Source organism: Denticeps clupeoides, chromosome 7 (assembly GCF_900700375.1).
Source record: "Denticeps clupeoides chromosome 7, fDenClu1.1, whole genome shotgun sequence".
In the NCBI taxonomy this organism is placed as follows: Eukaryota; Metazoa; Chordata; class Actinopteri; order Clupeiformes; family Denticipitidae; genus Denticeps; species Denticeps clupeoides.
This window is the reverse complement of record NC_041713.1, coordinates 23,918,652-23,933,426: the sequence shown is the minus strand read 5'-3', so window position 1 is coordinate 23,933,426 and position 14,775 is coordinate 23,918,652. Positions and strand designations below refer to the sequence as shown.

Here is a 14,775-nt window from a genome sequence, read left to right as displayed (position 1 = left end):
CAGCGCACACACATTTTTTACCTTTATTACAAAACCCCAAAGAGGAGATCAGCTACAGAGCTTATGTGTCTCCATGTAGTTTCTCCGGAGAGCCCAGTCCTGGTTCCAGCATCCGTTACGTGGAGACCCAGTCCATGCAGATTGGTGCCTCCTACACTCTGCAGTTCTCTCTAGTGATGGGCTGTGGGCGAGAAGCCTCCCCTCACATCGACACGCAGGTGCGCCTGGAGTTCTCCACCAATCATGGCCTGACTTGGCACCTGGTCAAAGAGGTGAGGACCACACCCACATCCCGTGTCATTTCACAAGTTATATCTACCTCAGTGTGGGTACTACGTTTTACATTTCGACAAAGTCCTGGATTAAAAAAATTCTGCATTTAATGGCGGAATAAAACCAGATGCTGTAAATTTACACTTGTTGTAAAGGCCTCAGATTTGCATGCAAATCCAGAAAAGCATGAAATGACATTCAGATCCACACCAGCATCAAAAGGTGAATGTGAATATATAGTTTAACTTTGTAAGTCATTTAGACTTTTAAGATATTTAAGGAATGTTGAATGCATAATGTTCCATGAAACAAAAAAAATAAAAATTTGGCTATTGCCCATATAAATTATTACAACCTTAATTTTAAACAATATTTCATGTTTTATATTTAGTTTTCTTTTTGTTAAGAAAACAGATTAAATCAGCTGCAAGAGAGGATCATTCGTTCATTCATGAGCATAAATATTGATTACCCTATTACAGCATTCATAACACTTATAAGGTGCCCTTAAAATATGACAGGTTGAGTAATTGCCACGTTAGCGATAACACACGAAGACATGAGTCAGAAATTATTGCATTACATTGACTAATCATCTGGGTTCACTGCCTGGCTTTGTAATTCCTTGAGCTGACGGAGCTGTGCTGTTCTTAACCTTGTGGTTAATATTTATGATGCCTTAAGTTTATTTCATGCCATATTGGGCTGTTTTGTTGGAAAATGTTATGTGTGCTCTGATGCTTGGTTATAATATCCATGTTGTTAACCTGACTGGGATTATGTGCTTTTTTAGGCTTGTCTGCCAGGCATGCCAAGCTGCTCGGAGTTCACAGCACCCAGTGTGTATCATCCCTCTGAGTTCAGCAACTGGAGGAGGATCACACTGCCCCTGCCCCAAAAAACATGGTGATTGAACACACACACATGCACACACACATGCACAGACATTATGACAGTAAAAATCAATGAAGCTTTAAAGTGACACACTTGGCTCAACAGACAGAGTATTTAATGTCTTTTAAATATACCATCAACATTTTTCCCATAAAAAAGAGGACATTTCTAAATGACCCTAAACTTTTGAAAGGTAGTGTATATTATGTGTACTGTAGCACACATATGCAACCATTCATATGCACACACCTGCAGCAGAGAAAATGTCCATTATTACCGACACACACTACGCACCACTGATCCGCAGAAGACAACCCAGCACACATCCCCCTCTGCTCTTAAATAAAGGCATCCTAACCTAAATCAGTTCCATGATGAAAGGTCACAGGTCAGTTGAGCAAATTGAAATGAAACACATTGCTCCCCACAAGCTTGATTAAACCAGAAAGGTCAAGGTCACCACACACTGACCTCCCCTGACGCCTCTCATGAACACGCTGATGCGTGGCAGAGCTGCTCCATCCATCACACTCTAACCCAACAGGGCGAGAACTCTTATTCAGAAGACTGTGTCACTATGATTTATTTGTACCTTGTGTCAAACCTGGAGGGATTTGCTTGCAAAAGATCCAAACATCCCCTGTCCTCTCAGTACAGATGGTTTTGGGGAGACTCTTCCTTAATAGCATGTATAAAAGTTAACTCCTTACAGAACTTAATATGTTCAGATTGCAGAATATAGGATTATGGGATTGCATTACAGGAGCTTGTTTTCAGATGTGTGATATCTTTAATGCTTTTGTTCTACCCATATGAACATCTCATCGTCACAGGTCTAGTGCCACACGCTTCCGTTGGATCCAGAACTATTACAGTGAGCAGGACGAGTGGGCACTCGATGACATCTACATTGGGCAGCAGTGTCCCCAGATGTGCCATGGTCATGGCTGGTGTGACCACGGCCACTGCCGGTCAGTAGAAACACACACAAACACACCAAAACCAGTGGTTCTCATGGGGCGCTAGGACAGCAGGGCGCTTATAATATATATGTATATATGTACACACACACACACACACACACACACACACACACATTACATGCATCAGGAAAAGATTCACAGTGCAAGACTTTATTGACATTCTGTTATGTCACAGCCTTATTCTTATTCTGAGAATTCTGCACAAATATTCGAAACAACTCAGATTAAACCCACATTTGTTGCTGTCCAAATTTGAATATAGAGGTGACTCCTCCTCTCTGTCCCTCTCCCTGTCAGGTGTGATGAGAACTTCTCTGGTCCTGACTGCCAGCCCTCCTCCCAGCTCTCCTCCAGTGTTCTTTCAGACTTTGAGTCACAGGATACCCTGCTGTCCACATGGCAGGAAGTGATTGGTGGAGAGGTGGTCCCGCCCGACCAAGGCTGTGGAGTGGTCTCATCCGGGTCCTCTCTATACTTTAGCAAGGTATTGTGTGTTGGCTGTTTTTGAGGGTATAGTATAGATGCAGCTCCATCACAGTGCTCCAATGTTAAATGCCTTCTGTGTCTGGTTACAGGCTGGTCTGAGGGCGCTGGTCAGCTGGGACCTGGACACGGAGTGGGCGGAGTTTGTACAGTTCTACTTGCGTGTAGGCGGGGACTGGGCTGAGTGTAACCAGGCCGACAGCCGGGAGGAAGGGGTGCTGCTGCAGTTCAGTACTGATGGTGGCATCAGCTGGGGTCTCATCGCAGAGATGTACTTCACCGACTTTAACAAGCCCAGGTCAGAGGGCAACTGTTTCAACAACTTTTTACATTTAACCTTTCAGACAAGCTGATTCAACTTGGATTTAGTTTATATGTACGCCGAGAATACATTTCATGGTAGATGCACGTTTGTATTTTGTAGATTTGTCCACTATGAGCTGCCCCTGGCTGCTAAGACTTCCTGCACACGCTTCCGCTGGTGGCAGCCACTCCACTCAGGTGAGGGCTATGATCAGTGGGCCATTGATGACATCATCATCCTGTCCGAGAGGGAGAAACACATCATCCCGATGGCAAATCCCACCCTCCCTCAGGTGAGCTAGTTCTTTGGGCTGTCACTGACCTAAATAAGTGTCTTTCAGGAATTAAAAAAATGTAATAAATGAACAAAATAATATTATCACACTGTGTAATACAATACTATATAATAATCAGACATGCTACAGCAGTATTAGAACCACATGAAGAAAAAAAACACAGACCCACTGCTGCTTCACACTGCAATCATGTGGCTTTATCCTCATTTTATGCTACTTAAATAGTTTTCAGTACTTTACTGAAGTATTTCCATTTGGGAAGACATTTCAAAATGAAATATCCAATATATTACGTGAAATCCGTCATTCCCCGTGTGATTGTTTTAACAGGTCCTGCACAGCTCTATCCCAACTCCACTTCTGATTTTATATCTCATTGAATGTTAAAACAGGATTTATTTTCCAAAATTCTTAATGCCTCTTCTCTTACTGGCTGGATTAATAAGGATGCATTTATAATAGAACATGGCTGTGTGCGCATGGAACTCCTCGCATGTGTAGCAATGTGTAAAAATGGCAGTCAACTGCAATAATACTGACATTATCATACCTTCATTTAATATAAGCTATAGCAAATCTATATATTAAATGTGAGTTTATTGTTTTTAATAGCACCTAATGTAATTATATGTCTCTATGTCTAAAAGGAACAGCCCAATAAAAAAAGTGTTCCAAGATGACTGCAGGAGTTAAAACTGTAAATGTAAAAATCGATATAAATCTGCATAATGATTTTCTTCCATTTTCAGAACTTCTATGAGAAGCCGGCGTTCGACTACCCACTCAACCAGATGAGTGTGTGGCTGATGCTGGGGAATGAGGGCATGGAAAAGGACCACAACACCAGCTTCTGTGCACCCACCCCTTCCGCCATGGTGTTCGGTCGCTCTGATGGAGACCGTGTTGCTGTGACCAGGGACCTGGCACTCCATCCTGGCTACACGCTTCAGTTTAAGGTATTTTTAACCCATCTGGAGACTTGATTCAGGACACACACAATTCAGACACCAAAAGTGTTTATCGCTGTCATTTTCAACATCATGGATTTTGGATCAGTATGTTTTAATGATGTTCGATAGCATCACATGGATAATTGTGATTATTTATTGTTATGAAGCTCTCTCTCTTTCTCTCTCCCCATCTTGCTTTCTCTCTCTCATTTGCTCTCTCGTTCTCTCTCTCCATCTCTTGTCCTCTCTCAGTTGAATATTGGCTGTGAGACTCAGTTCAGTGCCTCAGCACCCGTCTTGCTACAGTACTCCCATGATGCCGGACGTACATGGTCCCTGGTGAGAGAAGGATGTTACCCAGGGTCCTCTGGGGCAGGCGTTTGTGAGGGCAGTGGGCGGGAACTGAGAGAACCCACTGTGTACAACACCGGCGATTATGAGCGATGGACCCGGGTCAGCGTTGTCATCCCACGCAATGTAGCTGCCAGGTGACTGTCATGTCCTGTCACCATCCTGCCAAATATGAGATTTCTGAAGTGTGAAGACACTCCAGAAATGGTCATCCCTTTACCTGTAACCTATGTCATTCCAAAATGTGGCCAGACACTCACAAACATAGCTGAAATGACCTGAATCCAGAAAAGATCTCTCTCTGTCTCCTAGTAAGACACGGTTCCGCTGGTTCCAGGAGAGCAGTGTTCACCGGGACACCCCGCCCTTTGCTCTGGATGGGGTTTACATCTCTGAGCCATGTCCCAACCACTGCGGTGGCCATGGAGACTGCATCTCTGGAGTCTGCTTCTGTGACATGGGATACACAGGTGGTGTTCTGTCTGTTTCTGTGTATGCTGTGCATGTCTGTGTGTCATGTTGACCCAGAGTTGTCCCCTTCAGTGGAGCAGGACAGCTGTGTGCCAGCCGTACCCAGCCCCACTGAATTGTCGGAGGACTTTGAGGGAAAACTGAGCCCCTTGTGGCAGAGCTTGAGTGGGGGACAGATTGGAGGGGGCTGTGGGACCATCGGCGAGGGAAAGGCCTTCTACTTCAGCAGCTCTGGGCGGAGGGAGGCTCGAACCATACCCCTGGACACTACCAACACACGGTTGGCCTCCAAAATTTACATTAGTCCAGTTACATGAGCCACTGCTCTACTATATTGACTTTACTGAAATAATGGACTGTGTGCATATACTTGTATATTTATAATATACTTCTAAAACTGATTCTCGGTATCATGTCAACAAAACAGGGTAAAATACTTTGTTACATTTTAATTAGTGAGGGGACAGGCTGACAGACATTTTATTGATCCCAAAGGGAAGTACAGAATATATAGTCATGATGTCTCGTGCACTTTTCTAACACAATATCCCTTCGTGTGGTTTGTTCTGTAGCTTGGTCCAGTTCTATATCCGGATTGGATCAAAGAGCATTGGCACGACATGCACGCGACCCCGCTCTCGAAATGAAGGTAGTGACAGTCAACTTTTGACCTTTTTCCTGTAGCCCGGTCTCTCAGAACTGCAGTGGCCCTGTGGTGTACGAGGCTCTCTGCTGCCCCTGAGTGGCAAATGTTTGAGATGCAGCATCTTTCTGCTCTTCCGCTCTCTCTTTGTCTGTTGTGTGATCAAACCAGAAGGCTTTGCAACTGTTTATGTCAAGCTTGACAAGAAAAAGACTGGTCCTATTTATTTACATGCTGATGAAATAAAAAATCCACCTTGTTCCTGCTATCTGACTTTCCTCACATGTTGTTCTCTAGGGGTCATCGTCCAGTTCTCCACCTCCAACGGTGTACAGTGGCAGTTTCTGAGAGAACTGGACTTCAGCTCTTTCTTGGAGCCTCAGGTGGTCACTATTGAACTCCCCTCACCAGCCAAGACCCCCTACACTGTGTTCCGCTGGTGGCAGCCCCAGCAAGGTCAGAGAATCCTATTCTTATGAGCTTATGAGTGAAGTGGCTCTGAATAGAATTTTACGTCCAAATGTCAGCTAACTGAAGCCAGTTATCAATGTTTTTAAGATGCATATTCCATTCATCACATCATACACTGTAATTAAGTTCTGATTTTGCTCATTAAGGCCCCAAAGTTGCTGGATTTTCAGATTCTTTTCTTCATGTCTCCATAGGCAAACACTCTGCTCAGTGGGCGTTGGATGACGTGCTGATTGGGATGAACGACAGCAGCAGGACCAGTTTCCATGACAAACTTGATGGAACGTCACCCTTGTGGCACAACTGGTACCGTGTGCAGGGAGGGGAGGTAGCAGTGGACTGCCTGTCCCTCGACACGGCCCTGTCCTTCAGTTCTGAGAGCCATGACAGTAAGTTAAAAATGCTGGAGACCCCCCCCAAATATAATTTGTTACCATATTGGTGCGATCCAATAAAGCTGTTGCTGCAAAGATTTTTTTCATTGCAATTAATGGCCTGGACAAGATAGATGGTGACTGAATTTAATCATCTCCTGGCTTCTGTGGTTGCCAGTTCTGAATAATTAATGGCTGCAAATTTAATTTAAAGCCCTCATTGTTATTCATGTTTGGATCAAGCTGTGTGGAATTTTATTTTTGCACTAATATTAAGTTATGTAAGTATTCATCAATTATGACAAAGAAGTGAGCGCAATTTGGTGGCCCATCCATAAATACACATTTCCCCTCAGTCTCAGACAGATAGCAGTGCTGGACAAAATACCCATCAATCAATCCAGACTGTGTTTACCACCTCATCAGCAGTCCCACCTGCCATCAGCAGCTTGTGGAATTGGATTTTGGCCTGTGTACAGATCTTTGATAATGTTGGAATGAAGCTCTTATCCAAACACTGTTAGCAGTTCAAAACTGTTCTTAGCTTTATTACATAACAACCAGATGTTAATGAAGCATTAATAAACCTCGCCAGAAAAGCCACGTTATGCTGAGAGCTGGGACTTCGAGGTGTCTGGATCGTCCTTCCTTCAGTTCGACATCAGCATGGGCTGCAGCAAGGCCGTAAACCCCACCCATGGAGTACACCTGGAGTACTCCACCAACTGTGGCCGCCACTGGACCCTGCTGACACCCGAGTGCGTCCCCCCTGCCATTGGCTGTGCTGGCTACACGCAGAGCTCCATCTATACTGCCCCTCAGTACTCTCGTTGGAGGAGGGTCACTGTCTACCTTCCCAGTGCTGCCAAGTACGTGTTATTTTATGCTGCTTTGACTGTTCAGAAAGGGGTCTGTAGTTTATTGACAAATGTATTTAATGGAATTTTTATATTTTACACTCACTCAAGTCCATCAGTTAAAAAATTTGTGAAGAAAAACAAAGCTGCGGGCTCATCATTTTTTCCAGGCGTTGTGCCTATGTTGTGCCTGTGTTTTGTGTGAACATCTACCACAGTTTTCTGTAATTGGGCCTAAAAAGTTAGGCCTGACCCGGCCCAAGCCCGACAGCATCCGACCAGACAAGTGCGAGGGAAAGGAAATGTGCGAGTTTAAAAAGAAACTGCCAGAGGCAAGTCTAAGCCTCTCTCATGATAATTAAAACGCATCACCTGACAACGATGGCCAAGAATTGCAAATCAAATGATCATTTTTTTAAAAAATGATCATTTGGTACAACAAATTTACAACTTACAAAACATTTTGCAAGCAACGAATCATAGAGAAAGATTTACAGCTGTAATCCAGACCTCCACCAGCTTTGGTTACTGTGGAGACCGTACCACCTCCCTCCCTGAAAAGCTAGAGGAAACCCATAAAGGGAGGTTAACAGAAAATAGTGCACCGTGGGTGAGCTCTGTGTTTGGTTGTCAAGTTCTCCCAGGACAAGATTCCGATGGATTCAGCCTTACTTCAGCCCAGGGGCAGACGGCTGGGCTCTGGATAATGTGCTACTGGCACCTGGCTGCCCGTGGATGTGCTCCGGACACGGTCTGTGTGACAACGGACGCTGTGTGTGAGTGACTCGATATATCTGTGCTATATATGTATATATGCTATATATGTTTTAGGACATTTGATTCGATGAAAAATGCCAAATTTGCTCTTCCTCCTCTCTGCTTCTAGCTGTGATCGGGGTTATGGAGGAGCCCACTGTGTGCCTATGGCTCCACTGCCATCGGTGCTGAGGGATGAGTTTAATGAGAATCTGCAGCAGGAGCAGTGGCCTGAGGTCTACGGTGCAGAGAGGGGCACACTTAGCGGGGAACCACTAAAGTCGGGCACTGCCCTAATCTTTAAAGGGGTGAGGAGGGCACAGCAGTTTCATTAATTCACAATAATGAGATTCATTAGGTCATGCAGTAAAGACTGAAGTAATATCTCTAAATGTGGAATAGATTTTTAATATACGTCATTATGGGCTTGAAATGGCTTCCAAGATGTGAATGTTGTTGGAGGATCTTATAAGTTAGTCCTGGGCTTCACCTGTAGGAGGGTCTGCGTATGTTGGTGTCTCGGGATCTGGACTGCACGAGCACGCTCTTCATCCAGTTCTCATTCAAGTTCATTACCAAAGGTGAGTGTGATATTCAGGTAGCTTCACTCTGACCCAACATTTCAGATTATTGCATTAATCCAATGAATTTGCACCTGTGTGTGTAGGTGTGCCGGAACGTTCACACTCGGTGCTGCTCCAGTTCTCTGTGAATGGTGGGATCAGCTGGCTGCTGTTGGATGAATTCTACTTCCCCACCTCCACTGACACCCTCTTCCTGCACCTGCCCCTCCCACCCAGTGCCCAGACCAATGCCACACGCTTCAGACTGTGGCAGCCCTACAACAGCGGTGAGGCGGAGCTGGAGTCCTCTGTAACCCCTTCCCCTTGTAGCCTCTATCTCCAGGCTTTGCTCATGTGACTGTGTGTTTTCTGCAGGTAAGAAGGAGGAAGTGTGGGTAATCGATGACCTCATCATCGACGGTAGCTCTCTCAACAACCCTCCCATCCTATCGGAGAGCTTTGAGGGTGGACCTCAAGAGAGTAGTTGGCTCTTTTACCCTGGGGGCAACACTGGCCTGTACTGCCCCTACCAGAAGGAAGGGCTGTGAGTTCACTCTACTGAAAAAAAACGACTTTCATAAAAAAATAGATATTGTGAAATTCTGACAGAAATACCATGTGTGTGCAGGCAGGACGACTCCGTCATGGTGTTTTTGTCCAGTGAACTTGGGGAACACTCCATAACCACCAGGGACATTGATGTGAATGAGAACACCATTATTCAATTTGAGGTATTGAAAATAAATTAAAATCAACACAAGTTAAATTTACTGGGGCTGTTTTTTGCTTTATTACTAATAATGACTTTATTGTATGATAATGAAAATGACATGGATTTCTTCTTCATATTATTTTGAACCATCTTATTTCGTACTAAATTATAGATAAAATAACAGACTGAAATTAACAGTGATTCAGTAAAATACTGATTTAGGATGGAATTATGTAAACACTAGCAGTTTTCATTTAATACTTACATGTTGAGTCAAGTTAATTGTAAATAATTGTAACATGTCAAAGGAATATAAGAATAACTACTTGATAAAGGTAAACTCCAGCAAATTTGGTTTTGATTATGTATCAAACTCCATATCTCCTCTCTCATCTAGATTAATGTCGGCTGTACAGCAGAGAGCTCCTCCTCGAACCCAGTGCGCCTGGAGTTCTCTCGGGATTTTGGAGCCACTTGGCATCTGCTGGTGCCCCTGTGCGCTGGCGGCCCGCAACCCAGCTCCCTCTGCTCCACAGAGCTCCACCCTGCCAGCATCTACTACCCTGGCACCACCCAAGGCTGGAGAAGGGAAGTCATCCGCTTTGGCAAACTGCGCCTCTGTGGGTGAGTGTGAAGAGTGTTGTCTGGTGGGTACAGGATTCAGATGAAGCCAGATGGCGGGAGCCCTTATGCAAGATCTTGCACCATAAATTGTTCTACCGCTGGACTTTTTTTAGGCAATTACAAACTGGACTGGCCAGGGCTGAAAATAAAATGGGCCCAGCCAACACGACAAGCCCTACTGTGTGCATTTAATGTAAAAGCTTAATGAACATCACTACTTATTCAATCTCTTACATTTTTTCCACATTAACATTAAAATAGCAAATTGTGAAAATGTATTTCTGGCTCTCATTTGTAATCCACTGCAGATCAGTGAGGTTCCGCTGGTATCAGGGCTTCTATTCGGGGGGAACTGCCCCACCAACCTGGGCCCTGGACAACGTGTACATTGGTCCACAGTGTCAGGACATGTGCAGTGGACATGGTGCATGTGTGAAGGGCAGCCACTGCGTGTGCGACCAAGGATACTCTGGCCCCGACTGTTCCCAGACTGACACGCCCAATGCTGACTTCATGAAGGAGGACTTCGAAGGTACAGCGCGCAGATGCTCACAAAAACGCCACGGGAGTATGTGCCTATTGTCTGTGTGTGTGTGTGTGTGTGTGTGGTGCAAGGATTGACCCTGCGAATGACTTTGCATCTTTATTTGTGATTAAATTGATGTTGTAATGCTGTTGAGAAGGCAGTGATGAAACTGGAACTGTCATAGGAACTGATAAGCTATAATGGATGTGATGTTGACAGCACTGCAGTTTACATCACTGCAAATGTGGTGATGAAATATTGTTTTGACTGGAAACTGAACTATGCGATATATTGTGTGACTCTTTACTTTTCTCACATTTCACAACTGCAGATAAAAGCTGAGAAGCTGAAGGGTGGAGTGAGAGGGAACTGGTGTATTTAATGACTGGCATCAGGGCTAAGATGAGATGAGGGTTGAAGGAGACCTAGTAGACAACAAAGAGACAACTTGGAATATTGGAAGATTCCAAATCATTATGCAAATTGTATTGAAGTGTTAAAGATTCAATATTTCCTTTGTCACAATTGAACTAATGGATAGTTTTGTGTCCAGAAATGTAATTGGGGACAAGACAAGTGCAAGTCCTGTAGTGCCACAATATCCAACTAAATAGCTGCATAATACAGTAGTGTGGCATGTCTTTATCTGTACATTGTATGAATAATAACTTTTTTGTTTTGTTTGTTCTGCTTGATTCCTATGTCTCTGTGCATTGGTGTGTTTGTGTGTGTATTTATATGTGCATCTGTATTTTTTGTGTTTGTGCATGTTTTGCCTGTAAAATTTATTTGTGTGTTTTTTTTTTGTGTGTGTGTGTGTGTGTGTGTGTGTGTGTGTGTGCATGTTTAGGGGGCGCTCTAGCTACACGCTTTCAGATGTTGAGTGGAGGAAAGCCCTCGAGGAAGTGTGGCATCATGACAAGCGGGAGCCACCTGTTCTTCAGCGAGGACGGCCTGCGCATGCTGGTCACCTCAGACCTGGACCTGTCTAATGCCAGGTAGATACCTGCACATTCCCAGAACCTGAGTGTCACTCAGACACTTAAGTGACTATAATACCGTCTCAACATGTGTTTCAACCCTAAAACGTCAGTTTAGCATTAAAATGTGCACACATTGATCAGTCATCAGGACATGATGAAAACATGGGAACAGTAAAATACAATTTATGTATAGAAATAAATATTCATGTGAGTGATAAGAACTTACATTTGTTACTAATAATATGCTTTTTAGATAAATAAGAGTATTATTATAACAACATTAAGAAAAAAAACACTAGATTCCTACAAAAAAATGTTTAATTAACTTATACTAAAGTATTTTAGGACCCCACGATTAATCATAAAGTTATCTTTATCACATTATCCAACACTCTTGAATGTTAAACATTTGACTGTAAGATCTTAAATAAAATGAAGCCTGAAGCCTCACCTTGTGGTGGCAGGTATTATATTATCTTTATTCATCATCATCATCATCATCATCATCATCATCTCCCTTTGGCTGCTCCCATTAGAGGTTGCCACAGCAGATCAACCAGTCTGGTTGTCTGCATAGTTCATTTGTCAAAAGTTTTATGTCAGAAGCCCTTCCTGGTGCAACCATCACCATTTACCAGGACTTGGGACTGACACCAACAAACACACTGTCACATGCATCCCCAGTGGCAGGGTTATTATAATATTTTTATTAAATTGATAAATTATAAGTATTTTAATTAATATATTGAAAGGATTTTAGCAGTAATCAATGTGTAGTACTTCTATTTAAGGCAAACACTGCCTGATTACCAAATTTCAAAATGGTTGGCAGACGAAGAACAGTTTATTAGGAATTGGCATAAACAAAGCCACTACGCCTTGCGCTGGAAACAGTCTTTCTGTAGAGTCTGTGTGGCTTGTCACTGCTGACTGCCAGTCTGCCTTCACAAGCCCTGCGCCTTGCACACGACCACGAGCACTTTCCAGCTCTCCCGCTGGCCAGCAGTCCTCCTGTATATTACACACAAACCAGACAGAGGGAGACATGGGGGACAGAGAACCCCTGAGCTGCGTGGTGGAGAATCGCTCTCCTGATTCATGTTAAATCGAAGCCCCAATCATGCAGGTGGAAGCCCCAATCTCCCCAAGCCCCAATCTCTGAGCTACTGAAACACACTTAGTGTAAAAAAAGAATATTTTGAAGATATTATGAAGATTCACATGGTGGTAGTAGCCTAGTGGGTAACACACTCGCCTATGAACAAGAAGACCCGGGTTCGAATCCCACTTACTACCATTGTGTCCCTGAGCAAGACACTTAACCCTAAGTTGCTCCAGGGAGACTGTCCCTGTAACTACTGATTGTAAGTCGCTCTGGATAAGGGCGTCTGCCAAATGCCTTAAATGTAAATGTAAATATGATATTGATCCGATTCCCCCTGTGTACCCCTGCAGATTTGTGCAGTTCTTCCTGAGGCTGGGCTGCGGTAAGGCGGCACCGGACCCCCGCTCACAGCCGGTGCTGCTCCAGTTCTCGGTGGATGGCGGCCTGAGCTGGAGTCTTCTTCAGGAGTTTCTCTACAGCAACAGCAGCAACCAGGCTCACCTGGTGGCCCTGGAGATCCCGCTCCGCGCCCGCACCCCCGCCACCCGCCTGCGCTGGTGGCAGCCCTCTGACAACGGCCACTTCCACAGCCCCTGGGTCATCGACAAGGCAAGGGTCTCACACACACACTGACACACCGGTGCATCCATGAGTCCAACCATTAGCAACTGAACCTCATGTGTAGGTGGTGGTTGGAGGCAGTGCAAGCGGGTGGGGTCCACTGGAGGACGACTTCTCCTCATCAGACGGCCGCTCATGGCTGCTGCACCCAGGTGGGACACGTATGCCCGTGTGCGGCTCTGACGGCGAGGCGTTTGCCTTCATTGAGAAGTCCAACACCCGTTACGGTGTCACCACTGACATCAGCGTCGGCCAGGATGCCTTCATCCAGTTTGACTTCTCAGCCTCCTGCTCCGTGACCAACTCCTGTTACGGTGAGCCTGGGAGGCGGGGCACAGTGCTGGTTCATTTGAACAATCATATTTACCTGCTATCGTTGTTTTAGTGTATATTCCATGTGGACACTTTAATTAAAAATCATAATTAATGAAAAAAATACAATAATTTGGAAATATTATAGGCAGTATTGAAACACATTTTCATCTTCCTAGCAAATACTTCAGGAAGTGATCATTTCAAAGTGTAAAACACACAAATAGGTCACATTAAAAAGTGAAAGTGTTAATAATATTAATGTTGATGTGTACAGATGTTCTAGAAGAACTGGGCGTCGGTCTTCAAACTGTGTTAACTAATGAATGATCGTCTACAAGTCTACAGATGGAGGAAAATATTGTATTGCATCTCAGACTCTTTCTCTACACACATCATGTCACAGTTTTAACAAAAATAAGTGAATTCTGCAATAAAGGGATTAGGTAAATCAATATTTGATCAATTTTGGACAGATTGGGGGGTCCTTATATAAAACAAGATTTTAACTGGTTCTTTTCCACGGTACTCAGTTATTTCAGGTTTTCAGTTAGCAGATCTAGCTGAAGGACTTGATAACTTATGAGCTGCAGTAGCAAAAACCTTGAAACTTTATATAGGACCATTAATAGGCCAATAGAATAAAAAAACAGAAATATATTAAATTCTGTCAGCGATTCGAATCTCTCATGTGCCGTGTGTGCCTGTAGCCATTGAGCTGGAGTATTCTCTGGACCTGGGTCTGAGCTGGCAGCCACTGGTGAGGGACTGTCTTCCCACCAGCCCAGACTGCTCCTCCTACACCCTGCAGAGACTGCTGGTTTCAGACACTTACAACAAGTGGGGTCGAGTCACACTACCCATCCCATCGTATGCCAGGTACAGATTTTACACACATGCTGCTCTGTCTCAAACACACACTGTAGAACATCTACGCTCTGATTGGCTGTCTTGTTCTGCAGGTCCCCAGCCACACGTTTCCGCTGGTACCAGGAGGCCCCATTTGATAAGCAGCAGACCTGGGCTCTGGACAACCTGTACGTGGGAGACGGCTGTCCAGACATGTGCTCTGGCCATGGCCGCTGCAAACAGAACTCCTGTCTGTGAGTGCCTCAAATATCAGCACATTTAATTCATTTGTTTATTTTGCCTGGAATTACCATAATAGTCCTAATATGAGACAACCCAAAATATAAGGTAATTCTTAGACTTAGAATAGACTAA

The 14,775-nt window shown here is 44.3% G+C and overlaps 1 protein-coding gene across 3 annotated transcripts in view; it reads left to right on the top strand.

Moving 5' to 3' along the window:
* Positions 1-14,775, top strand: part of reln (reelin) — a 97,120-nt gene that overhangs the window by 68,060 nt on the left and 14,285 nt on the right. For all 3 annotated transcript variants that reach the window (XM_028986087.1, XM_028986086.1, XM_028986085.1), the window contains exons 21-47: positions 80-272; positions 1,067-1,179; positions 2,001-2,138; positions 2,448-2,634; positions 2,726-2,931; positions 3,058-3,229; positions 3,982-4,188; positions 4,435-4,670; positions 4,846-5,003; positions 5,077-5,284; positions 5,577-5,653; positions 5,945-6,103; positions 6,313-6,507; positions 7,088-7,361; positions 7,985-8,125; positions 8,236-8,413; positions 8,602-8,686; positions 8,773-8,955; positions 9,044-9,212; positions 9,297-9,399; positions 9,778-10,004; positions 10,313-10,536; positions 11,381-11,528; positions 12,969-13,227; positions 13,304-13,553; positions 14,262-14,430; positions 14,514-14,654. In XM_028986087.1, coding sequence (XP_028841920.1) covers positions 80-272; positions 1,067-1,179; positions 2,001-2,138; positions 2,448-2,634; positions 2,726-2,931; positions 3,058-3,229; positions 3,982-4,188; positions 4,435-4,670; positions 4,846-5,003; positions 5,077-5,284; positions 5,577-5,653; positions 5,945-6,103; positions 6,313-6,507; positions 7,088-7,361; positions 7,985-8,125; positions 8,236-8,413; positions 8,602-8,686; positions 8,773-8,955; positions 9,044-9,212; positions 9,297-9,399; positions 9,778-10,004; positions 10,313-10,536; positions 11,381-11,528; positions 12,969-13,227; positions 13,304-13,553; positions 14,262-14,430; positions 14,514-14,654 — 4,800 coding nt within the window. The remainder of the gene's footprint in view (positions 1-79; positions 273-1,066; positions 1,180-2,000; positions 2,139-2,447; positions 2,635-2,725; positions 2,932-3,057; positions 3,230-3,981; positions 4,189-4,434; positions 4,671-4,845; positions 5,004-5,076; positions 5,285-5,576; positions 5,654-5,944; positions 6,104-6,312; positions 6,508-7,087; positions 7,362-7,984; positions 8,126-8,235; positions 8,414-8,601; positions 8,687-8,772; positions 8,956-9,043; positions 9,213-9,296; positions 9,400-9,777; positions 10,005-10,312; positions 10,537-11,380; positions 11,529-12,968; positions 13,228-13,303; positions 13,554-14,261; positions 14,431-14,513; positions 14,655-14,775) is intronic.